Source organism: Lolium perenne, chromosome 4, assembly GCF_019359855.2.
Source record: "Lolium perenne isolate Kyuss_39 chromosome 4, Kyuss_2.0, whole genome shotgun sequence".
NCBI classification, from domain to species: domain Eukaryota; kingdom Viridiplantae; phylum Streptophyta; class Magnoliopsida; order Poales; family Poaceae; genus Lolium; species Lolium perenne.
In genome coordinates, this window is record NC_067247.2 from 391592405 (window position 1) to 391619120 (window position 26716).

General features: G+C 45.2%; 2 protein-coding genes and 1 long non-coding RNA gene across 3 annotated transcripts; 1 reads left to right on the forward strand and 2 right to left on the reverse strand.

Annotated features, from left to right (window-relative positions):
• Window positions 1–668: 668 nt before the first annotated feature.
• Window positions 669–3858, reverse strand: LOC139830373 (uncharacterized). Its single transcript, XM_071818369.1, has 4 exons — window positions 2833–3858; window positions 1572–2130; window positions 856–995; window positions 669–719 (listed from the first exon to the last, which is right to left on the reverse strand). Exons 1-4 carry the CDS (start codon window positions 3856–3858, stop codon window positions 669–671), a joined length of 1776 nt encoding a protein of 591 aa, XP_071674470.1.
• Window positions 3859–6236: 2378 nt separating this feature from the next.
• LOC127297498 (uncharacterized) lies at window positions 6237–25939 on the reverse strand. The gene is made up of 2 exons (XM_051327820.2): window positions 23843–25939; window positions 6237–6908 (listed from the first exon to the last, which is right to left on the reverse strand). The coding sequence occupies exons 1-2, from the start codon at window positions 25892–25894 to the stop codon at window positions 6429–6431; spliced, it is 2532 nt and encodes an 843-aa protein (XP_051183780.1). The 5' UTR covers window positions 25895–25939; the 3' UTR covers window positions 6237–6428.
• LOC139830744 (uncharacterized) lies at window positions 6969–8640 on the forward strand. Its single transcript, XR_011744161.1, has 3 exons — window positions 6969–7359; window positions 7940–8024; window positions 8388–8640. It is a non-coding gene; the product is annotated as an uncharacterized lncRNA (long non-coding RNA).
• Window positions 25940–26716: the final 777 nt, after the last annotated feature.

Sequence of the window (26716 nt, forward strand, 5' to 3'; positions counted from 1 at the left end):
AAATTTGGATGTATTTACACTAAATCGTGTTTAGATACATCTAAATTTAGACAAATATGCGATAACTATTTCGGGGCGGAGAGATAGTACTTATGATATTTAAGAAAAAAATAGTGGAGGACGTTAACCGGATGAAGATATCAACACTACAACATCGCAAAAAAAAGTACTGTCTACATGAGATTCAGTGACAAGTAGTAGGGGATGGAGGGAGTAGTACAAGTGTGTACATATATATACATAAATCAAGTAAATTGAGGTATACCAATATAAATTCCTGATAAAGTGATGTACACATAAGAACATTTAACTATGGTAGTAACCTGTACTGTCCTGGAACTATATATACATCTCATTTCTGAAACTATACAAATTGGACTCTGTAATCTCTCGTTTTCTAATTATTTCTCGCACGCCATCACATTGACGGTGATCGGACAGTTTTTTTTTTTTTTTTTTTTGAACTGTAAACTCCACTTTATTAAGCAAACAGCAGGCCGCCTCATTAAAAACCTTCCAGTCCCCTTAGGTACCCTGGAAGGAAAAGAGTGCGTCTGGAACCTGCTGCCGCGGTTACAGAATAGTTACATCCATGGTGATTACAGGAAGGAGAAAAACAGGTGGGTCTTCATGCCACACCACACTAGCTATACCCTCCGCTCTAGCAGCTAAACTATGAGCAGCACTATTAGCTTCCCTCGCACAATGACTAAAAGAAACTGAGGTAAAACCACGGCAAAGGAAACAACATTCCTCATAAATCGCTGCTGCTGCTCCGGAAGAGAACCCTCCATCTTGCATAGTTTGTATCACTTCTAAACAATCGGACTCGACCATGAGCTTGTTACAACCAACCTGTCCAGCCAGGAGAAGACCATCACGAAGGGCCATGGCTTCCGCTGTAGGAGCATCAGCAATGTAGGGGAGGGTTCGATTACATCCCGATATGAACATACCATGGTTGTCGCGGATAATTGCTCCAGTACCACCAGAACCTGAGATAGGATCAAAACTAGCATCAACATTTAATTTTACCTTACTCTCAGGAGGTTTCGTCCAGCCACGACGAGCTATGCCGCCAGCACCACCTTTTTTCGCTTTCGCATAGTTAGAGGCCAGTGCCATTATACTGTAAGCCGATCGCGAGGGGTTTTGGATATTCTCTCCATGAGTTGCCCTTCGCCGTTCCCACCAGATATACCAGCAGGCCGTAGCGATCAGCTCCTTCGTATCCACGTCTTGAACCATCGGGGCTCGTGAAGTTTTCTCGAGAAGGAGTGAGCCAAGGACAGAAGAACCCGGTTGGTCCTCAAAGCATGCCTCATTGATTTTGCCAAGGAGTCCCATAGCCTGCCACATATCCTGGACCCGTGGACATTGGAAGAAAACATGCCTAATACTCTCACAGTCGATAGAGCAAAGAGGACATTGAGCCGATATTGGCACATGTCTGTTGGCAAGGACGCCATTGCATGGGATAGCACCATGGAGAGATCTCCAGATGTGGATCTTAATTTTCGCGGGAACTTTGAGACCCCACACAATCTTCCAGATGGGAGCTTCCGATGTACCCATAATGTTAGTTCTCGCCAATTTCCTCCCATGTTGATGATTCCATTCCAGATGGTAAGCAGATTTGACAGAGAAAAGACCGTTCCTATTGTAGTGCCATGACACGAAGTCATCCATCATTCCCACAGCCAAAGGAATCTGGAGGATCCTCTCAGCATCAATTTGCCAGAAAATGTCTCTGATTAACTCCTCGTCCCATTGTCTAGTATTGTGATCAATTAAATCCGACACTTTTGTTAGGACAATGTTTCCCCTTCGGGTTGCAACTCTCCTTGTCGGCGAGCTAGGAATCCAGGGATCATCCCAAATACTGATATTTGAGCCATCACCAACACGCCATATGTGGCCCTTTTTAAAAGTTTGGATCCCCGACCAAAGGCTTTGCCAAGTATAAGAGCTTCCTTTTTTAAGATCGCAGTTGAGAATGTCGCCGTCTGGAAAGTACTTAGCACGCAACACTCTTGCACAGAGGGACTCCGGTTCAGAGATCAGACGCCAGCACTGCTTGGAGAGCATTGCCAGATTGAAACAATGTAAATCTCTGAAACCCATACCTCCCTGAAATTTTGGAATTGACATCTTCCACCATGCAAACCAATGTATATGCTTCTGTTGATCATCATCTCCCCACCAGTATCGGGACATAGCATTAATTATCCCATTAATAATCTGTTTAGGGAGTTTGAATACAGACATGGCATAAGACGGGATTGCCTGACAGATCGCCTTGAGCAAAACTTCTTTCCCTCCAAGAGATAACATCTTCTCAATCCATCCAATCAACTTTTTACAAATTTTATCAATAAGATGCTGAAAACAATCAGTTCGATCAACCCCTACAATTGGGGGTAATCCAAGATATTTGTCCGTGATCGCCTCGGTAAGAATATTCAACGTTGTACATATTTCCTCCTTCACCTCCACACTGGTGCAAGGACTAAAGAAAATACTTGATTTTGCATCACTAACCAGCTGGCCGGACGCTTGACAATATCTATCCAGAGCATGTCGCAGACTAGAAGCATTTCTGGAATCGGCTCGCATGAGTATCAAAGAGTCGTCTGCAAATAGGAGATGAGAGATCGCCGGCGCTGCCCTACAGACTTTGACACCAATGATATTTCCCTCCTCCTCTTCCGCATTGATCATAGCAGTGAGCCCTTCCGCACATAATAAAAAGAGGTAAGGGGATAGGGGATCTCCCTGGCGAAGACCCCTAGTCGGAATAATCATCTCAGATTCACCATTATTAAATCTCACCTTATATCGAACAGATGAAACGCAGGCCATAATAAGCTTCACCCAATCAGGGTTAAATCCAAGCTTGATCATAATACTTTCCAGGAAACACCACTCTACACGGTCATAAGCTTTGTGCATATCGAGCTTCACTGCACAAGAGCCAAACTTCCCAATTCTCTTGTTCTTGATAGTATGGTAGGATTCATAGGCCACCAGAAAATTATCCGTTATTAGTCTGCCGGGTACAAAAGCACTCTGGAAAGGTGAGATAATATCAGGGAGCAGTCCTTTTAATCTATTTGCAACAACTTTTGAGATAACCTTGTAAACCACATTGCATAGGCTTATGGGGCGGAATTGAGTAATAGTCTCTGGATTTTCTACTTTTGGAATCAGGACTATAGTTGTATCATTCCACCCCTCAGGGATAGATTTGGAGGAAATCGCAGCCAAAACCTCATCAGTAAGATCTTCACCAATTATGTGCCAAAAACGCTTATAGAAAACAGCATGCAGTCCATCCGGACCGGGAGCTTTTAAGTCACCTATGTTAAATAGGCCTTTCTTCACCTCCTCTCTAGTATAAGGGGCCATGAGCGCCGCATTCATAGTACTGTCAACCCTCAATTTAACTTTGTCAATGACATATGGATCCGCTTCATAGACACCAGATGTAAACAGTTGTGCGAAATAATCAGATGCCATAGTTCGCAACTGGTCTTGGTCCTCCTCCCACACACCATTGTCACGTTGGAGCTTTCTGATAAAATTCTTCCGCTTGCGCTGAGATGCAAAACCATGGAAAAAGCTAGTATTCTGATCGCCATGACGGAGCCAGTTAGCTCGCCCACGCTGTACCCAGTATAATTCCTCTTGCTCCAGAATGTCCTCAATCTGATCCTGGATCACTCTTTGATTTACTAAAGCTTCTTCCGATAACGGTCCAGCCAAAACAGCGTTGAGTTCCTTCTGTAATTGCTTCAGTCTGTGCCTAGGTCCCCTTAGCTCGGTTTTGTCCCATGAATGCAGTGTGTTGTGGACCATCTCCGTTTTGCGGGCCAGAGACCAGTCGTGAAATTGCTGTGCTTGATCCCAGGCCGTCTGGATAATAGTTTCGACTGACTCCTCACATAGCCACCGCGCTTCAAATTTTGGTCTAGCACGTTGGGTTACATGAGGAATCGAACGAGATTCAGTATCGACAGTGATCGGACGATGATCAGATTTCCCAAAATCCTCATGTGAAACACCGTGGTTCGGGAACAGATCGATCCAACTTTGGGTTGCCAAAACCCTATCAAGCCTCTCTCTTATACGTCCACGTCGCCAGGTGAAGGGGTCACCTGCAAAGCCAAGATCTTGCAAACTGCAATCTGAAACAGCATCCCGAAAAGCTTGCATGCATCGTTGGGGTCTCACATTACCCCCTTCCTTTTCATGACTAAACATAATTTCATTGAAATCTCCCGCAATCAGCCACGGGAGTCCAGATTTTGCATGTAAACTCCGCATATAGTCCCAGGAGAGATGTTTCCTCTCACCACTTGGTTCGCCATAGAAACCTGTAAACCGCCAAGCATTTTCGCCACCTTCATTAACATAAATATCAATAAAATTTGCATTAACCTCATGAGAAGTAACATTTAGGTCTCTTTGAAAAAACATCACAAGACCACCACTTCTGCCGTCACTAGCAAAGATCCTGACTTCATCATATTTCAGCCTTCGTTTCAGGTTCTGAGCTTTTATCACAGTGGAGCTGCTTGATAATCATCAGGATTAACGTGGAGTCTCCTAAGACAGTTTTCTTACCTAACGCAAGGCGATCGGCGATCGGCGGGCGATTAGGGTTTCTGTTTTCTCCGCCGCCTCAATCTCATCAGGCCGGAGTTCTGCTGATCCCTGGCGTCGTGGGGTTGGGGAGTCTTTTCTCCTTGGATGTTTGGTACGACGGGTCCGCTTCGACGTGCCCTTCTTCACTTGCCATAGCCCAGGGCTTTGGCCAGATCTGTTTGAGTCATGGCAGCATCGGCAGGAAGCTCTACGAACCATGCAAGCGGTTCGGGAGGTAAGAAATCGGAAACCTTAGATGATATGCTATGTCGCTTGGGGATTGAAGAAGATGAGTACGATGATCTAGTCTTTGAAGAGGAAGAGGAGGTGCCGAAACTGGGTATCAAGTGGATGGCTTTGGCTAAGGTACACACTACAAATTTCTTTAGCCCTCAATCTTTCGAGCACCATATGAAGATAGCTTGGAGTCCTGCAAAAGAGGTGTCCTTTCAACAGCTTGAAGAGAATCTATTTACAATTCAATGTAATTGCTTGGGGGATTGGCTGAAAGTTTCTGAAGGGGGGCCGTGGCTTTTTAGACAGTTTGTTGTATCCATTGAACCATATGATGGTCTTGCTAATCCAGAGACAATTGACCTGAACTTCATGACAACTTGGATCCAGATTCACAAGATTCCAGTGGGTTATAGGAAGAAAACTTTCATTACCAATTTGACTGAGAAAAAGGTTGGGAAGGTGATTGATGTACAGCTTGAGGTTCAAGGAATTGGCAACTTCATTAGAGTCAAAGTTAAGCTCGATGTTAGGAAGCCGCTGGCCCGCTTTGTTTCTTTCTCTCGAGAAGGTGCAAGAGTAGCTTATCCTATTAAATTTGAAAAGATGCCTAGATTTTGTGGGGCCTGTGGTATTATAGGCCATACTCACCAGGAGTGTGGAACAGGAGAGCACGAGGAGGATAAACTTAAATGGGGAGAATTCCTCAAAGCTGATTTGGAAACTTGGAATGGCAGGTTTTATGGGGGAGGCAGAGGAGATGCTCGCTCTGGACGGGGTGCTTATGATTCTAGGGGAGGCCGTGGTCGCCACCCAGGGCGCGGAAGAGACGGTAATCTGAATGGGCGAGGCTCTGCTCCTGCTTGGAGACACAATGCTCTCGTGATGGTTGGAGGGGTAGTACAAACAGATGGGGTGGTTCCAAACCCACACAGGCGTGATACCTCTACAGAACCACAGGATCTGGAGGGGGAGTTGCAAGATACAGGTTCTAGCCCGATTAAAAACACTTTGATGGATCTTGATAAACCAAGTTCTAGTGGTGATTCTGGAACTAAGAGGAGCCTGAATATGGCCTTGGATATTTCCAATACTGCCCAGGGTGGTACTGTGTTGAATGAGTTGGCACTCCAGCTGCCAGCAAACGGGCAGGGGATGCAAGAAGTGATGGAGGAAAATGAGAGTGCTGAGGTGGACCAGAGCAAAAGACAAAGGAAGGATGGAGCTGTCTCCCCTTCACTCGGATCGGCGGGCTCCCGAGAGGAGCCTGTCCGGTCGCAATGAAACTACAATTTGCGAACTGTCGTGGGATGAACAAAACCACGGCATCCGAGCGAGTCATGAGCCAGATGACCTGCTGCACCACGAAGGGTTCATCATATTTCTGCCACGGTGATCGGACAGTTAATTATAATAACTCTATAAAAAGGAACATATTTCTGCCGTGCAAGCAGAAAAAGGAACCCTCAATTCCATTAACTAATCGCATTGCGTGATCCGATCATATGCATCCTCCCTTTTCAGAGCCTCACTCTTCGTTTGACTCATCAGCCGAAGCTCCCCTCCGATCCTCCCCCTCCGCCAGCAGCGACTAGCTGGAGCGCGGTCTCCACGATGGCGGAGAAGCTCTCCCGGTGCCTGCTGATAGGGACGCTGCCGGAGAAGACATGGTAGCACTCGACCTCCGACGTGGTGTCGGCGATGGCCTCGAGCAGCCGCTCCATCCCGAGCTCCCGGTCCCGGAGCAGCACCACGAAGCCGCCGCCGCCGCCGCGTGGAGGCGAGCTCGTCATGAGCCAGATGACCTGCTGCACCACGAACCGCCGCATCCGGGGCACACTGACCTCCGGGTACTTGTAGTGCCGCAGGATGCTTGCCAGACACTGCACGTAGGCGCGGTCGTCCAGCCCGGCGCCGCGCAGCTCGGCGGCGAACTGCTCGCCGTCCATGAACTGGCAGATCTGCGTCGTCAGGCCGACGGACACTTCCAGGATCTTGTTGCGTCCGGTCATGGTGGCTCTCAGTACCTGGATGCCAAAGTAGTTGCTTCATTCACCTCTCATGTCTAAGTAATTAATCTAGGACTTGACTACGCGGCGGCGCCGCACATCTGCCCTGCCCGTGCGACGGTTTCGGGCCCACCCACGTTAGCTGGCTGGCGCAGCACATCCCACCCACGACGTTTTCTTCTCGCTCAAGACAAATCGATTGGGCCCCACCCACGTGACGAGAGCGCGCGTAGCAAGCGGGAAAAATGCCTCCCTCCCGACAGCTCTCCTGCCAGCCCCACCCCATTAATTAGCCAGGTGGTCCCTACCCCTGACGATCTCCTTCTTCCTCAAGACAAATCAGCCTGAAAACAGAACTAGATCTTGAGGAGAGAACGACGAACAGGATCTGAAGAAGGGGAAAACCATGGCAGAGAAACTGAAGACCTCCTACATCTAGAAGAACTAAAATTCGAAGATTCCAATACAGGTATGAGCACCTTTCACAGGGAAAAAGTAGTCCGTCTCACCTCCCTTGTCTCACACCTCAAAAATCGGCTAGAAAAACTCATCTTGTAGAGAAGAACACAGTAGGTTGATCCATAAGAAATAACTTGTTACTGAAGAAATATACTTCTGGGATTGTACACAGTAGGTTGATCCATAAGAACACAGTAGGTTGAACACAGTAGATTTTTTCCCATCAAGCATATACGTAAACACTGTAGATACTTCTGGGATTCTGTATCTATGAACAAGCAAAATAGATGGGGAAAACGTAGCAAATCCCAACAAATAAGAAATCTGGTAGAACCAACATAAGGGCTCATCAAAATAAAAATCTGGTAGAAACTTGACAAGCCAAGATATTGGTTCTCCGCATTAATCTTGCATGCTTTTCTGCACCTTACTTTTGATCAACTTTGAAAAAGGGATCAGATCTTCTTTTCTCGCACCTTCATTTGATCAACATGGGAACAAAAGGATCAGATCTTCTTCCTGTATTACCATGACAAGGTAAACATGGAAGGATCAGATCAACTGACTACTTTGAACAAACTTTGATGCAGGTTGCAGAAAAGGAGATGAACATGAATATGCAAATGGAAGTACCAGCAGTTACTTTATCAGATCATGCAGGATCTAGTAAGACAGGTCAGTATGAACAGAGCAAAAAATAACACATATAACCTGCCAGATAAACTACCAGGTTAGTTGCCAGATAAAACTACCAGGTTAGTGGCCAAAAATAACTACCAGGTTAGTTGCCAGATAAACTACCAAACAGTATCCATGTTAATTATGAGCAAATACCAGACTACTTGATTCCACAATAATTTGGTAGACAAAAAAGGAAAAACAACCATATAGATTTCCACAGACACAACTTCCACCTATAAATTGCAAAAAGAAGACAAGAACTACCACATTATTGCTCCCTGGCCTAATCACTTGTTTTATGTACATCCACATACTGGCAGTAACTCATTACTAAAAAAATACATTTGTTTTCTGCAGGAACACACAATGAAGGGGGCAGCTCCATAGCTCTGTCATCTGAGGCAGCATACACTGAGATTACACTTCCGGAATCCAGTGGTCAGCACACTCCTCCACGTGGACAGAACATTGGCAATGAAGCAAATCCAGAAGTAGTGTCGACCCCGCATGCGCCAACTGCAAGCATGAGATTCGATACACTTGAAGATGCCCAGCGGCACTACTTGGCATTTGCACGCAGGAGGGGTTTTGGAATAAGGTACAATTACAGAAAAAATCTGAGGTTCTTGGTGAGCTAATAAGAGCAGCTATGGTTTGTCACAAATCTGGTCACCAAGCAAAAACAAAAGAGGATACCCAAAAACCTAACCCGGTTGTGCCGTAAAGAATGAAGAACAAAGAACGTTAGGACCGATCGTCCAGCTAGAATGGCTTTAAAGGTCAGGAATGGAAGCTGGTTAGTGACAGAATTCTGTGATGAACACAATCACCCCCTTCTGTTAAAGTGGTCCTTGACTGGTTTCTTACGCTCACACAAGGATATACCACAAGAAGACCAAGACTTCATTAGAATCCTACACTCGGTTAACATGGAAACAAGCAGAATGATGCAAGTGATGGCTACGCTGTACGAGTCAGTTGAAGGTGTGCCATATACCCCGAAAGAATTGGCAAATTTCAGATCAACACTACGAGCAAAAAACAAGTATACTGATATGCAGGATACCATGGCATACTTTGAGGCCACGAAGTTGCGAGACAAGGATTTCTACTACCGATACAAACTGGATGATGAGGACCGTGTCCAATACTTGTTTTGGGTAGATAGTGCTGCAAGAAAAGCATACAAGTCCTTCAATGACTGTATATCTTTCGACGCAACATACATGACAAACAAATACAAAATGCCTTTCGCACCATTCATTGGAATAAACAATCATGGTCAGTCGATTCAACTAGGTTGCGGTTTCCTAAAGAATGAGCTTAGCGAGAGCTACATATGGCTTTTCGAGTCGTTCCTGATTGCAATGGATGGAGTTGCCCCAACAAACATGATAACAGACCAGGATGGTTCTATGCGTGCCGCAATGGAAAAGGTCTTCCCAAACACAACGCATCGAAACTGTAGATGGCATATTGTAGACAAAGCAACGAGAAGAGGTTGGCCCGTTTGTTGCAAAGATACCAGTGGCTCCGGAAGAGATGAATGATTGCATCAACTGTAGCTTAACACCGGAAGAGTTTGAGACAAGATGGACCTTAATGATAAACAAATTTAATATCCAAGGGCATGAGAAAATTGCAGCTCTGTATAAAAAAAGAAGCAACTGGGTCCCTGCATACTTTATGCACAAGTTCTATCCTTTCCTACAGACAACTCAGCGTAGTGAAGGCTTCAATGCAGTTCTGAAAAAGTACATAACTTCCACAAACTCGGTGATTGAGTTCGTTCAGCAGTACGAAGATATCCAAGCAAAAATTATGAAAGCAGAGAACAAGGAAGAATCAGATTCATCCCTCCTAACGGCTAAAAAGTGGTGTTGGCACCCAATAGAGCAGCAGGTGGAAAACTGTACACCAAAAACATCTATCATAGATTTCAGTTTGAAATGCAGTCCAGCATGTCATATAACATAAAACCGATAGGTGAAAACAGATATGAGGTTTACTGCATAACAAAATTTGTTCCACAGTACCACAACAGAGCCTATGAAGTCTATGCTGATCCTCCCAATGAGAATTACAGATGCACATGCTGCAAGTTTGAAAGGGATGGCATAGTCTGTTGTCACATTCTCAAGGTAAAAAAACATAATCGTTGATACATTTAGTCTGTACTTTGATAACGTTTAACATGATATACTTTGTGTTCAATTCAATGGTGAAAAAAAGATGAAAAAATGTCTAATTTGACATAAAATTGCAGGCAATGGTGCAGCTAGGAGTCTGTGAGTTCCCACTGAAATATGTCCTCCGCAGATGGACATGGAGTGCACAAGAAAATCTAGTTGAAGAGCTTCCTGGACAACCACCGTTATGCCAGAAGAATCAAGAAAGAAAATGTGGCTTTCGGTAAATTGCAACGAGTTCAAAGGTCTTGCAATGTGTGGGAATGAAACAGAAGATGGCCGGAAAATAGTTCGCATGCACATGAAAGCTATGAAAAAAGACTTGGCAGCACTAAAAAGAGAAACAGAAAAGAGAGCTAAAAAAGTAGCTACATCAAGTGCTACAGATCCTGCAGAAAATCCATCTACCCAAACAGCCCAGGCAAATTGTCCTACACAACAAGTCCCTCCACAGGTACCAAGCACTGGACCCCGAGCACGCAAGCCCCCATGCCAGAAAAGAAAATCAACAGGTTCCTCAACATCTGCGGCGAATAACAGTACTGCCACAGCTCACAATGGGGGATTCACAGATGCAGAACCTTCAGAAACATCACAAGCAAACAACATACGAGATCCTCGTGTATCAAACACTAAGGGTAGGAAACGCAAGAAAGCTTTCCAAAAACCACTGGATATAGGGAGAAAAGAAATACGTGTTTGCAAACAGTGTGGTTCCACACAACATGATTTCAGGACATGTACACAGAGAGGAGAGCTCGCAGATGAGAATTAAGAAGTACTGATGATTTGTTCTTGAATGTAAAATGATCTTCAATTATGGGACATATTCCAGTTACTGTAATGTTATTTGACTCCATTCCTATCAAGTTGTTTTAGGCAAAAATAATGAGAACTAATATCTATTTATGTCTATTTATTACATAAGATATCTGCTGGTACCAAAAATGGTAGTGTTAGGCAGTGCCGTGTTCATGGACTTTGAAAATTCCAGTTGCTTCAAACTGTGGTTATGCATCCTACTTTGGAAGTCATGAATGTCCAATTTAATTAGGCTTGGCTACCAGATTGCACCTAGCAGCGCCGCACACTAGCTACTGTGGTTATGCAGTTGCCTCAAACTGTGGTTATGCGAGTTTGCATGCAGCAGTAGCTAACCCCGCGACCCCTATATTTAAAAGGGAAAATCTAGACAAAGGCGATGGGACTACGCGGCGGCGCTGCACGCGCACCCCTCCCGTGCGGCGGTTTCCCAGCTTGACGTTTCCATGCTCGTGAAGTGTTATGATGGGCCCGGACTACATTGCATGCATCCCACACCACCGCACTCATGCACCTGACTACTTTTCTGCTTAACCTGTTGTGCATGCATGTGAGAAAAGGTGTCCCGTCATCTAGGGTATTAAAATTAGGAGTAGAGATTTTGAAGTCACAATTCACAAGCATAATTATTTTGGCAGCCATACATCAGAAATCTGGTATCTAGGTGCTGTTAATATGGCAGCTATGACTTCTGCAAAATTTTGAGGCTAGGATTTTTTGGAATTTGGCAGCTAGGACATGCGAATCCAGCAGCTAGGTGCTGAAAATCTGGCAGTCACGGTACTAATAAATCACTAGTCAATGATCATTTAGCCGCTATGCATTAGAACCTGGCAGCCATAAATAATTGGGCAGGCAGTCAGGACGAACTTAGCAATTAGCTATGCACGTCTCAGTTTTTTTTGCAATAGTATCAACAAAAAAAGTGCTAGCTAGAATTAGTACCTAATTACCAGGTTAATTACACCTAGTAGCCAAATTTACAGTGCATGATTTACAGAATTGTCATTGTCACTGATTAATTAGGGTACCAGTACTATGATATTTGCCAAATTCTAGCGGTATAGCTCCCAAATTACTAATGTGTAGCTGCGATTCGAATTGGTAGATACCAACAACTGTTGAAATTGAGATGAATCCTTTGTCCCCAATTTTTTTGGAAACCATGCAACAAGGGATACTCACAGAATGTTATGCAAAAAACCTTCGTTGGAATCTCAGCAGAAAAATGAGCAAAATAAGATGTAGTAGGAGGGGGAAAATCTGGGTTCATCCATGAGAATCTTGCCGGCATGCTCAGGGGCGGAGCCAACAACACACCCGTGCGGCGCGCCACGATGGAAAATTACATCGGCCCCTATAGGCACCGCCTACTCCACCTAACATCTTATCTGTCTGTTTAACCTTATCTCTTGATTATCCGATGGAGGTACTGATGGTTTTTGCCTGTCAACTACTCTCTTGTGAGTGATTTTCAGTTGCATCTGTCTCTATTTTTTAAGAACATGGTATTCATTGCAATTTTATATCTAGAGAATTTGAAGTCATAATTTACAGGCACAATTATATTGGTAGCTAGGCGTTAGGAATCTGGGAGCTAGGTGTTGAGAATCTGGCAGCTACGTTTTTTGGAGGCTCGCAAACTATGCGCTGAGAATCTGGCAGCTAGGACTTGCGAATATGGCAGCTAGGCGCTGCGAATCTGGCAGCTAGGCGATGGGATTCTAGCAGCGATGATAACACAGTACTCAGCGAAACAGTAAACTTTTGACAATTAGACATTAAACCCTGGCAGCCATCAACAAGAATTTGGCAAGCATTCGAAATGAACTTGGCAGCCAGGTACCAATTATCTTATAATTGTGTACTTCTCATTTTTTTGCAACATTTTGCATTTAGAGTGTTACCTCTTGACTTATTTCACAGTTAAAACAACATTGTAATTGTGAAGAAATAACTTAATAAGTGTTACAGTAAAGATTTAAACCCTGGCAGCCATCAACAAGAATTTTCTGAACCTTTTGACAATCAAAACAGTAAACTTTTGACAATTAGACATTAAACCCTGGCAGCCATCAACAAGAATTTTCTGAACCTTCATGCCCCTATAGAATGCATTTAACAGAAGTAGAAAAAAAAGAAGATATCCTACCTGATTACATTGTTGAATAGGTTGTACCTCCACCTATCTTTCTCTTCATTGAAATCTGCAGTTAACCATCTATATGGATAAATCCTCCTTAACTTCAGCACATCATCTTTTGCAAGTGCAGGGACCTTCTGCCCATCCCACTTGTCGATATTATAGATAGTGTGGAAACCACAATCAAAACTTTCACATGAAAAAAAGGGGGAAAACTAGATTATTAAATAAGCAATGCGCAAAAAAGAAAAAACACACAATGAGGGAGTCCTGAAAAAGCAAAAGAAAATGTAAAGAGAAAAAATGACATACATATTTGCCTGTATTGGCACATCTATGATCTTCAGTTCCCAGTCCTTGATCTGAACCTTTGATGTGCTGTAGTGTATCTCCCATAAAGCCTTGATACTATTGATAAGACGAGTTGCATGACTAACAAGCGACTCGTCCCCTTGAGAACGCATGGAATCGAGTGCTTCAAACCTTTCAGCTTGAAAGTTCATAGACAAACAGTACCAGTGATTCCCCTCTTTATTTGCCTTTTGAACCTCTTCCAAAACAGGGAATGAGATCTGCATAAAACAAGAAACACACAAAAAAAAGTGGATTAGCCACCCCCTAGCTAAAAAAGATAGTAGACATGTAAATACAAAAAAACACAAACTCACTTGCTTCATCACACTAAGAGAATGATTCTCAGTCCTCTTGAACATGGAAACAAGTGCTTTCTTCTGGAACTCCCCATTGAGCAAGTAAACAGATACTTGGTACGGAACAATCATCTTCCCGACCGAAGTGTTGGTGCGCCGAAGATACTCAATGCCAACTTCCATACAGTGGTTTGAGAGTTCACCTCTTCCATGAACTGAATTAGCTAAATCATTTGTGGTCGTGAAACTATCATGGTACTTGATGATTTGGTACCTGATGTTTATGAGGAAAAATAAAAAATAAACTTAAGTTAGTATCCAAAATGTGCTGCATTTTGGTTTGTAGGCATGGATATACAGATAGGTAGAAAATGAGAACACACTATATTGGGAAAAAAGAACATAAAAAAAGGCTTACGTCCTAATCTGTGATTTCACTGGCCTCTGATGCTTGTTACTGAGCATGAGCTTCTGGTAAATTTCTTCCTGCTCAGCACTAACTTTTATTGAACTGTCAAATGGTGACTGCATAAAGTGTGATGACTTCTTCACCCTAACTTTGCATGGATGAACCTTTGGAGTGACACTATGCAGATTAGAAGCCCCTAATGACACTGAAGGTGCTGAAGCAATTTGCAATGCTTTTTGCCTCGCAATGAACGCCTTTGACAATTCCTCATATCTTGCAAGTTCTGCCATACCTTTCTCGCTCAGTTGAACGGCATCTCCTGCGATAACTGCTTGAACTTCTTCTGAAAATTGAAACTCTTCAAAATCATCCCTGCTAGCTGCATATACATTATGAAAAAAGTGTATTTTTAATTATGTGCATATACATGTTTAATCTCATGTGTACACTATTATCATGGGCATGTAAAAAAAGACACAGACAGTAGCACAAAAAACTATGCTGAGATGCAAAAAACAAAACAGTGCACAAAATACATGTGATCAAAAGAAATGGAGAGAAAGAAGAAATACCTGATGGACCTGCCCAATCTAATGGAGCAATAGGTGGTATGGACTTAGGAACTGCATATTCTTGCGATGAGAACTCTTCTTTTTGAGAATCACTAACTATAGTGTCCGGTGAAATTTGAACCCAAGATCAAAACCCGGTGGAGTGAACATACCAACACGGTTATCTCTAGTAGCACCAGATGATGATGTTCCTTCGCTCATATGCTTCCTTTTCCGTGAACCATCTCCTGCTGAGCTTGACTGGTTGGCAGCAAACCTTGACAAGAAACCGGACTTCACCACAGATTCGGAGAATTTCCGAACAGCTTCTGCAACTTCTGGAGATACACTAGCAGGGCTGCCCCTCTGCAGGCCAGGTATGCCTAGGCGTGCCTTGACTTGAGGAGACAGTGCCCATGGTTTCCTTGTTCTATTAGCATCAGCGAATGCCGTAATGGGCTTGCACAGATTCCCTTCAGCACTTTGGATCAATTGCTGCTGTTCAGTAATAGTCGAAGAGATTGCAATAGCGGTGTCCTTGCATTTCCCATCGCTTGATGAAATCTGTTTGCTCTCGTTGCTACTGGTTAAAGCAATGGTTGCTGGTGTCATAGATGCAACAGATGGGGAAATAGCAATAGCAGTACTCAAAGTTTTCCCATCAGCGACACCACTTCCAGACATATTTTGAGAGTTTGTTGTACTGACTGTGGGTGAAAGTACAATGGCTGTTCTTAATGACTTCCCATCCACTTGTGATGAAGCTTGCGTAAAAACACCAATGGAATCTCTGCTTCCTACTCCATCAACAGCAACATCAACAGTTTTTGTACCTTCGGTTGGTATCTCTGAGTTGCTTACAGCAGAAATACTTGCGAGCCTTGGAGATTTCCTTGACGGTGTAATGCTTGGGATTCTGAGCCGTTTCCTGCATACAGATAAAGTAAAAACACTGGAGGGAAAACACCAAAAAAGTAAAATTACAGCTTCATGGCCAGTGTGCAAAAAAAAAAAGATTAAAAACACCAAACCTCTTCTTTAAGGATTTGCTGGATGCAACTTCACACCTAGAATCGTGCACTGTTTTCTCTACTTCATGGCCAGTGGCATTACATTCAGAATCAGTTTTATCACTGCAGGAAAACACAAACACAAAAAGAGATTTTCAGCTGCCAGATTCTGCAGTATTTGTTAACAGATAAGTATGTGTTAAAATTCAGATAGGCATTATGAAGCTGAAAGCTATCAAAACATGAATTTAGCAAAACTACTTACCTCTCATGAATTGTGTCCAGCGCACGACCAATTGGTGTAGTAAGCTCTATTGCAATTGCATTATTGTCCTTTGTGTGAGCACTTGCTTTAGACGAGGTTCCTATGGTATGCTTCTTCCTTTTGCTCAACACCATGCAAGACCAGCTGCACTCCCCTTTATCATTTCATCATCTCTCTGTGTACACTCTAATGGTGAATCAGGCCCGCACCCAGCTTCATTCGTGCAATCAGATGTATCCAAGTCACTGAGTGATGGAATCATTATCTGTGAATGCATGGCAGGAGGAGATTCGCTATAACTTGCATCTTTAGTATTAGCCAAAGCAGTAATACTGTTTGTTTCATCAGCTTTTGTGTCGCAAGGGGATGCGACAGCACTAGTGTTTGCATCTGGACTATTGCTTGCATCTGGACTATTGCTTGCATCTGGATATACAAGAACAAATTCATTCCCCTGAACTTCTTTATCTGTAGGTGCTACCTCCTTCACATAATGGCGGATTCTACGACCAACTATTTTAGTAGCAGCTGGTGAACCTCTTCCTTCCTCCTGATCTGCTTCATGTGAAGATAATTCTATGTCTTCATGTTCTTCGACTTCATCATCAGTTCCTTCATCATCACTAACTTCAGTATCCAAATCTGACTCACTCATAGTTGTCAAACCTTGAACAAGAGTACTCAACAAACCATTGAGTCCAGATGCAAAAGATTGCATTAAGGTGGATGCTTTAATCCTTTGCTGCAACAAACGAAACAGATATAACCAATTAGACACAACAGAAACAAAAGATTGTACAACCAGATAATTCCAAAAACAACATTCACAAAAAACACACAACTACCAAATTATTTAGAAGTGGCTACCAAATTCTCTTCTACTAACTGCCATTTAATTTAGTACTAGCTGCTAGTAAAAACAGTAGAAACTGCCATTTAACTTAGTCCTAGCTACCAGTAAATCTATACCTAATAATAAAGAAAATAAGGCTTCTTGTTCGTCCGTCTTTTCTTGCCCTCATTGTTCAGTAGTAATTACAGGACCTGCCACCGCTTTAGTCAAAAAACGGTCAACTGTTTCAAACCTAGCAGTCTATCGATTCCTCTCTTTCCTTTCTATCCCTCCCAGCGCCGGCCACACGCGAGACGCCAGAAAAACAACCCCACCTAGCCCACCGAGCGCCGACCACCGACCACCGACCCCATCGGGTTGCCTGTTGGCTTCTCCAGCGCGCCGCCGAGGTACTCCCTTCCTCGCCTTGTTCTGGATTTCCCCGGCGCGCTCCTCTCCCCTTCGTGCCTCCAGATCCGCCGGTGAGCAGTGGTACCGGTGGGTTGCAAGGATGAGGAGGTGAGGCCGACACTAGGCTGGCAGAGAGGGGATGATCAACAATAGAGTGCAGGGACGAGATGTGGGGAGGCCGAAGATCTGGGGAGAGGGCATCGAGGTTGCTGGCTGCAATTCTGCCATGGAGAGCCCGGATCCATGTTCCTCACACCAGATACAGTCGATTTTGTGCCAGAAAAAAGAAGGGGAGCGCTGCTGCTCGGGCTGGGAGCTCCCGCTGCTTGGGGCGGGGCTGCTGCCGGTAATGCTTGGGATTTGGAAACTCGCTGTAGCGCCTCGGGACAGGGAAGCCGCTGCTCAGGTCATGGTGCCTGACGTCCCGGGGTGGATAGTCTTGCCAGGGTGAGAGAAGGGACAAGACGGGGTAGTAGGATGTGTCGTATGTCGTTGTGCTGAAGGGAGATTGATAAAGAGAGAAGAATTTCAGACAAAGCGTATGAAGTTATGACATATCAGCTATGTTTACCAGCATGTGAGATAAATTGCGACGTATTCTTCAGGTAACAGAGAAGAAAATGTCGATCTAACTAAAAAGCTTATAATGATTCTAGCGTAACGTTCATCCACTTGTTATTTGTCATAATGTATTTTCCAGCCTGAAGTTTGTTGAATCGATTATTTTGAGCTGGACTATGATTTCACACGGGTTCGGCGTTGGAGCGTCAAACAGTATTGAGCTCTGCTCCGCTTAGCTAGCGCATGCCGAGTATGGCTGCGGTCAGAGTAGAGTGCTAATGCGAATAAATTAAAGTAGAGATGGAGCAGAGCTAGCGAACAAAAAGCCTATTCCACCTAGCTGTACAAACACGACATGCATAAATTCCATCAGCTCTAAGATTTCTTGGATATTGCTTGTACTTCCTGCGCCCAAGGTTGATCTAATCTTATGCTTTTAATGCAGTGGTCTTCTGCACAAGTAGATGTTTACACATATGCAGATTTGACATTTTTCAAGAATGCCAATACACATAAATAAGGTCAGTGAGAGATGTGTCCCAAATGTTGCAGATCGATGCATGTCAGTAATGCTAGACAGTGACCAAAATATTTGAGTAGATGTGTCAAAAAAAGTATTACAAGTTTGAATGTGAGAAATTATTTGTATGCTAGCCAGTAGCCATTGATATTTAAACATTGTCCAATCTGACATTCTCTTGTACTTCGCGGTGATTTGCGATCTGTTGGCGGACATAATGGAAAAGGGTGCAATCAATTTGCGATCCTAAAAATGCTAGCTTCTTTAATGGCCAAGTAATTTACAACAAAAAAAGCAACTACCACCTTATTTAGAAGTGGCTACCATGTTGATTAGAAATGGCTAGCAAAATTGATTAGAAGTGGATACCAGATTATTTACAAAAAATAGCTAAGATGAACCCATACATAGTTAAGCTAAAAAAATGCCATATACGCCACTGCGCCACCTTAATTATCCATAAAAAACTGTGGGATTGCTACAAGAAAAAATCCTCTGTACGAGAGATCATATGCAGTAGCAAAAAAATGGGGGCATAAAAGCTAGTATACCTTCTTTGTGCAAGTGGGGTGTGTATTAATTTTCATCCAAGCATCAAAACCATCAGGGCCACCAAAAAGGGCCATCCCTGTAGCAAATTCCTCTTTGTACTCATCCTTCAGCTGTATTGTTTCATAAATTCACAATAAAAAACACATATTAAAAAATATGGTAGATACAAGATGTTGAATCAGAAAACACAGAGTGTGTAACACATGTGAAAACACACAAAAAAATGCATACCTGCATTGCCCCAAAAGTGGTTGTATCATACTCCTGCGCATCAAGTGCCCCGACCGCATCGATGGCTAATTTCGACCATGCGTTGATAGCAAATGGAGCGTCCTCAATCTCAAGCTCCAAATGATTTGTCTCAAGAGCATCAAAATATCGCAACTGGTATTACCACACAAAACAACAACAAAATTTGAAACAAATTATATATATAGCAGAGAAAAAAGAAGAAAAGGTTACATGTAAAAACATGGAAAATGAGGAAAATTTACTCACCATGCAGTACAGCAAGCAACCCTTTGTATACTTCCCATTGGACAAACTCTCATGTAGTTCAACAGCAACAAACTTGCAGATGTTCATCTCATTTGCACGAGCAATGTCGGCCTTTGTAATTTGGAAGCAATAGATACATGCCACAGAAAAAAGAGGAAAAAGAAACAATAAATTCAGATGGGCACACAGGATGATATGGGAAAAAATGTCTGAAAATGAAGCAGATTAGTAACTACCAGCATGGGATAACATTTGTTGCTCATTTTAGTATCTGTTGTAGGGGCAATCACTGTTGACATGATGAAAAGCATCCACAGTTCCTTAAATGTTTCATCAGCACCATCGTATTGCTCAACCAGCCTTGCAAGTTCTGAAACCCTTGGCCTACTGCTTAGTCCAGGGAAAAGCCTTGCAGAAATTTCAGCCTCTAACGTGTAATCAGCGTATTATTTTACATACAACTGACCTTGAGGAAGACCCGTCATTATACGGACGGACTCGTCTCACAATGGGATCACACCGCGACAAGGGATAACAAAAGCTCTTCTTGCGGGCTGATAACACCGAACAAACCAATTGATCATGGGTTGTGCAAATGCTCGCACTTAATGTCCAAGAACTGCCTTGCCCCATTTCTACTATCGCTTCACGCTTTTCAGGAGTCAAGCTTTCATAAAGCTTAATTACCGGAGCTGGAGAGGCCCTATTCCTGTCTATACTGGAACCCTGTGGAAAAATAAGAATAGCGAAAAAGCATGAAACCAGCAGTAGTAGGTAGCTACAAAAACACAAAAGGATAGTGCCATCTACATGGAAGTAAAACTACGAAACCAGAAATAAAAATGCATATATATTTGGTGACACTGAACAAAAAGAAACCCCGACAGTAGTACATCATAATTAGGTAGTTAGAAAAAACAAAAAAGAACAATGGCATATACATGGAATAAACACAAAGTATAATGGATGTATATATATGGTGACAGTGAACAGGAAATCTGGCAGTAATTGAGGCATAAAATAGGTAGTTAGGAAAATAAGGACAATGGCATAAACATGGAATAAAAATCCTTGGAAAACACAAAGTATAATGGATGTATATATATGGTGACAGTGAACAGGAACGCTGGCAGTCATTGCGTCATAAATAGGTTGTTAGGAATAAAAGGACAATGGCAACTACATGGAAATATAAAACCTTGGAGACACAAGAAAATCCTCATATATATGGCAAAAAACATTAAACAAGAACTTCGGAGTGCTACGATATTAAATGTTGTATCAAATTTAAAGTTCAACATAGATGATTCGGGAAAATGTGCGATATTATTATGCAAAAAGAAACACATGGTTATGCCGCATGAGAACTTACATGGTGACGCTTCCGTACTGCTTTCCCTTTGACAGCAGCCTTGTTTCGTACTCCCTTCCTCCTAGCCATCAAACTGTTGCCTGCACAAAAAAAAACCCACGCATGTTCATCTAAATGCTTGCTCTCACATAAACTTATTCACTAGTGGCCAGATATAAAAAAGTAGACATGGACATCAGAAACAGTCTACATCGCCAACTAATTCTACAAAACACATCACACTTATATGGTGAACACAACTACCAGATAAAATATATTAGAAATGCAGGGATATGTGATAAAGGTATCGCAAAGAAAAACAAGATCCCTACATACACTTCTACTCTATAGAACATGAAGAAGCTCCCAAAAGAAAATCCATCCATAGCAGGGCAGGCCATCTAGAAAACCTAATACAAAAATGCCACATCGGGGCATGAAACTTCAGCAAACCAAGACAAAAAAATTACAGCTAGTCCACCACAAGCTATAAAAAATGATGGAAACAAACAACAACATGTAGGTATGCAACAGATCTGACTATTCTAGGCATGTAGGTTGCATACGAAAAGAAAATCCCTACCACTCTCCCAGAAGAAACTACCACAGGCCAAAAACAGCTTCCAAAAATCCAAAAATCGACCGCGCAGGAGGCATCAAAACTTCACAAAAAGGAACCTACAACTGAACTACCAGCAGCACATACAACTTGACCACCTTGCTGCGCGAACGCTGAAGGAGACAACCAGTGTATACTAAGCTGGGGACAATTCCGCCGACCCGCGTGCGGAGAAGCAACGGGGGATGACGGGCCGAGACCTCAACGTCCACAACAGGTACACGCCGGGACGCGCCTTCCTCCGCCGCGCCTTTCCTATCCAATCGGGCCGGAAAACACGAACCCGAGGCTAGCGGCGGGGAACAAAATCATTACTCCAAACCTTGATGTTGGTCCATGGCATAATAAGAAGGTAAATTCCAAAACCATGCAGCAGAGTCAACTGAAAAACCATGGCTCGCATCATCCAAAGCATCAGGAAATATGTCACGAGTTTGCCTAAACCTCCATATGCCTACATACACAGCGAGAATGCGGGAGCGGACGAACAAGTATGAAGGGGGCGGGGGGGAATCATAACCCTAGGACGAAAAATACAGGGTATACCCAAATTCATCTACGGCTACGCATCAGAGGCATCCAGATCTACCAACAACCATCATAAATCCAAGGTGGAACCAACGAATTGGGCACCCATCGCGTGATTTGGAGGCGCCATACCTCAGGTCGGAGCATACACCCGCACCAACCCGAGGCGAGGGGGTGAGATGGAAGCCGGAGAGAGAGGTGAGGGGGAGGTCGCGCCCGATTCTGTCCGCGCCTACGGCCGTCCACCGGACTCGTCGCCGGAGAGTGGGAGAGAGGCGTGGCTCGGTGCGATGCGGTGCAGAGAGAGAGGGCGAGAGGAATGCGTACAAAACGCACACGGGGAGAAGCGCGGAGACTCACCACCTTGAGCGCGGCGACGGATCTACCGGTCGCCGCCGAAGAATCGAAGAAAAAACGGCGAAGAATCGAGCTCCGCCACGAATCGCCTCCGCGTCGCCGGAGATAGAGGAGAGAGAAAGAGCGAAGAACTGTGAGCGGTTCGGACGAAAAAACAAAGGAGAAATGGCACGGTTCCCGAAATTCAAACGCCACTCACTTACAGGTGGAGCCCACCATCCGACCAGGCATCCAGATATGCGGTGTCCAAACATTTGCCCGCCCACCCGTCCACCACGAGGCCCACCACCACACGCGGCCCCTTAGATGGCGATGCGCGAATCGCGACGCATCCGTCGCACGGGAGACGCGCTCGTGCGGCGCTTGCCTGTATCATTTCCCATTAATCTAAGTACTAATTAAGTAGTATCCGTATGTCCCAAAATAAGTATCGTAACTTGTCTTGATACGAAGATATCTAGACACATTATAGTTACACAAATACATATGTATCATAAAGTTGCGACACTTATTTTGGATTGGAGGGAGTACTCATTTGGTTCCAATAAATAAGACATATACATTTAGTAAGAAATTAACGGCACCTAAGTCTAATGTTATAGACAAAATATAAACATTATAATACCAAATCAATATCCATAGCGTCGCCATAAAATATATTTTCATAATTTATCTATTTAATAATTTAGATGTTAATATATTTTTCTATATATTTGGTTAATCTTACTATGGTTTAACATTTGACTAAATTTATACGGTTTTGCTATGCTATGTCTCAGTTGACTGAGAGCTCCTTATTTCCCAGTCACCCTAAAAAAAGTGCATTAGCACTTTTCTAGCATAAAAGTGCACCAGTTTTTGTTAGAAAAGTACAACTCGTTTCAGTTGCATTTTTCTTTGAACTACATTCGCATTTCATTTTTGTAAGGTGATTGAGACTAGTCTCAAGACAAACCCAAATTTATAGGTAAATACTAGTATTCATTGAGAGCTTGAATCCTCTGCTGATTTTTTAATTCTTTTGAAAAATTATTTGTACTTACCTGATAACATGGTTTTAAATAGCCGGCTATAGGCTATAGCCGCGGCCTCCCAAAACAGCTATAGCCTGGCTATAGCCGGCTATTTAAGGACTTTGGCACCTTTAGCCGTGCTATAGCAGTTAGCCGCATCATGCGGAAAAGGCTATGGCTATAGCCGGGCTATAGCCTAGCTATAGCCGGCTATTTAAAATAAAGCCTGACAATCATAGTTGTCAGAATCATGATTCTACTATACGATTCTACGACTTTATGAACCAAATTAAGTGAAACGATTGTACGATTCTACTACGTAGAATCTAAGATTTTACGATTCTGAAAGTTAAGATTTTACGGTTTACGATCCTAACATAGAGGTTTCGATCTGATTTAGAATCACGATTCTAGACAACTTTAGCTGATACCAGAACTTTTCAATTCGTGTAAAAAAAAAGAACTTTTCAAGATTGTGTTGAGGCAAAGATAAGGTAGAAATATAAAAAGGGCAAGTAAAAGATTTCATACCGCCGGCATCGCCTTGGTGACCGCGCTCAAGCGCGTCCGATGCTCCTCTCCCGAGTAGGTGCACAGGTTGCGCAGAAGCCTCATGGCGTTCAGGCATCGAGCGTCGTGGCACTCCAACGCGGACACGAGCGGATCGACCACGTCGGACCTAGTCTTGAGGATGGCCGAGCAGCTCGCCTCGCTCTCCAAGGCTAGCATTGCCAGCGCCTCGCCGGCCTCGCGGCCGAGCTCGAGCTCCTGAGCGTTTAAGAATATCGACAGCAGCAGCTTGACCACCCCTCCGGTGCCCACGATCGTCTCGTTGGCCCTATGGTCCATGGCCATCCCCGTGAGGATGTCCATGGCCAGCTTCTGCAGCTCCATGTGCTGGTGGCCGTGCTTCAGGACGTCCCGGAGGTTGCTCACCGTGAATACATTCTCGGCGACGTCCCGCCGGAGGGTCTTGCCCGTGGCACCCGTCGTGTACACCAACATCTTGATCACCTGGAGCGCGCGCTTCACGGCGCGTACCTGAGAGTCCGTCGCGCTCGGGTTGAGGAGCAGAGCCTGCGACGCGTGCGAGAACTCGACGATCTTGGCGAGCAGGCCGCGCGCGTTGCCGATCTTGCCGCAGTTGTCGTGGTCCCTCGCGAGCTTCTTGAGTATGCGTAAGCCCAGGAGGTTGAACTGCAGGTAGTCGTACATGCGGTCGGGCTCGGGCTCGGCGGCGGCGCCCTTGATCGTGATGGCGGAGGACGTGGGCGCGCCGCGGCCGGTGTAGAGCAGGGACATGATGGACTCGATGGCGCCCGGGATGCCCGACACGCGGAGCGCGTTCTGCCGCTTGCCGGCGAGCTTGGACACGACCTCTGCGGCGCACTGGCGCACCTCCTCCTCGTCGGTCCGCCTCCAGTTGAGCATCTCGACGACCCGGTCGATGGAGTTGGGGTTGGTGCCGAGCTTGCGCAGCGTGTCGCGCGCGGAGCCCTTGCTGGTGGCGAGCTGCTGCAGGATGCGCACGCCGATGAGCTGCTCGGCGAGGAAGTCGGAGAGGATGAGGTCCTCGGCGAAGGTGACGAGGTCCATCTTGATGCCGTCGAAGATGCTGCCCTCGATGCACTGCGAGAAGGCGTCGTAGAAGAAGCGCTTGAGGGAGACGAGCCCGTAGGGGCCGAGCTCGCACTCGCCGCTGACCTGGTCGAGCAGCTTGCGGACGGACATCTTCCACCACCAGTACACCTTCTCCAGCAGGAAGAGGAATGCCTCGAGCAGGGCCAAGGTGTAGAAGAGCAGGAGCGCCGGCCGCATGCTGCCTTTTCCTTGGTCGTTGAAGTCTTGCTTCCAGAGGCGCATGACGGAGAGCGCGACGCAGGCGAACGCGGAGAGCACCTGCAGCCAGTTGAGCAGCCTGCTGATCTTCTTGGAGACGAAGACCCAGCCGGTGTACGGGAGCAGCGGCACGTCAGGTGCGTGCCAGGTGCGCTGCTTCATCAGGCCCACGATCTGGCGCTGGAACTGCACCGCCCTGACACGCACCAGCGACGCCGCCGTGGTCCGCGGCTTGAAGATGGCGCGCCCGACGTGGCGGAAGAAGCGGGAGCTGTTGCGCAGCGCGTTGCCGGCGGTGGAGGTGAGCGTGGCGTGGTGCTGCCACTCCAGCTCGTGGCTGCGGCTGAAGATGCGCGCGCCCTCGCCGAAGAGGATGACGGTGATGCACCAGAAGTCGGTGATCTTGAGGTCGCTCGCGAAGCCGCCGAGGAGCACGACGGTGGCCCACGCGAAGTCCAGCTTCCCGAGCCCGCTCGCTGCCTTCTCGAGGACGGCCAGCCGGAGCGCGAAGAGCGTCAGCCGCTTCTCCGGCGGCTCTCGGCCGTCTCTCCTGCCCGAGCTGACGCTCACCGGAGTCGTTTCCGGCCACGGCTGGTTGAAGGATGTCGACCCGCCGCCTCCGCTGCCTAGGCCGCCGACGCCGCGGTGCTCGACGATCTCGATGGTCGGCGGCGCTCTTCGGGTTTTTATCATCGTGCCGCTGTCTTGGCTGGACTCGCCGGCGTCCGCGCCCTTCTTGGACATGATGGCGCAGCTTTCAATAGACTCTCACAAATGCGCGCTGCTGGATTTGTAGCGTATGCGAACACGAGTACGTCTTCGAGAAGGTTTCTGCAGATCGACATTGAACAGTTCACGGCGTCAACGGTCAACGTATGAAGGGTACGTATTACAGTAGAAGACTCGTGGCGATGAGGTACAGCAATTCGCTCGTGATTGGTGCTCGGACGTGCAGACAACAATGACGGCGATATGATCAGGAGCAGACATCTTTCCACCAACCTGTGCTGTTGCTGCAAGAAACAATATCTCAGACTTGTATGCATCCATATGAACAATAAACAAGAATCGGGATCAGGCAAGAGTCCCAGGAAGAATCAGACGAGGATTATGAACAATAAACAAGAATTGGGATCAGGCAAGAGTCCCAGGAAGAATCAGACGTGGATTTGTTCCACGGGTCCAATTCTAGTGCAGTTGTAAAATTCCAAACACGTACGAAAGAACGAATACAAGGGGAAATTCATTTTAGCTCCTAGGTGTAGATGCACGATATCTAAGAGTGCGAGGGGACTGCGCCGCTGGCCATCATCGCTGATCAGCTAGAGAAACTGGCAATAATCGACATAAGCATCAACGCCATGCCATAGAGACTGGTCCGCCGCAAAGGAGCATAGGCTTTAGCTCTGATGCTAGCAGCGAGCAGCTCCGGTCCAACAACGTCAAAGGTTCCAATCGACAGAATATGGTGATCGAAGATATACTTGAAGAATGCACTGAAACAGGAACTGGACGACTCAAGAAGCGCAAGGGAAAGCTATGGTAAAAGTAAAATTTCAATTTTTT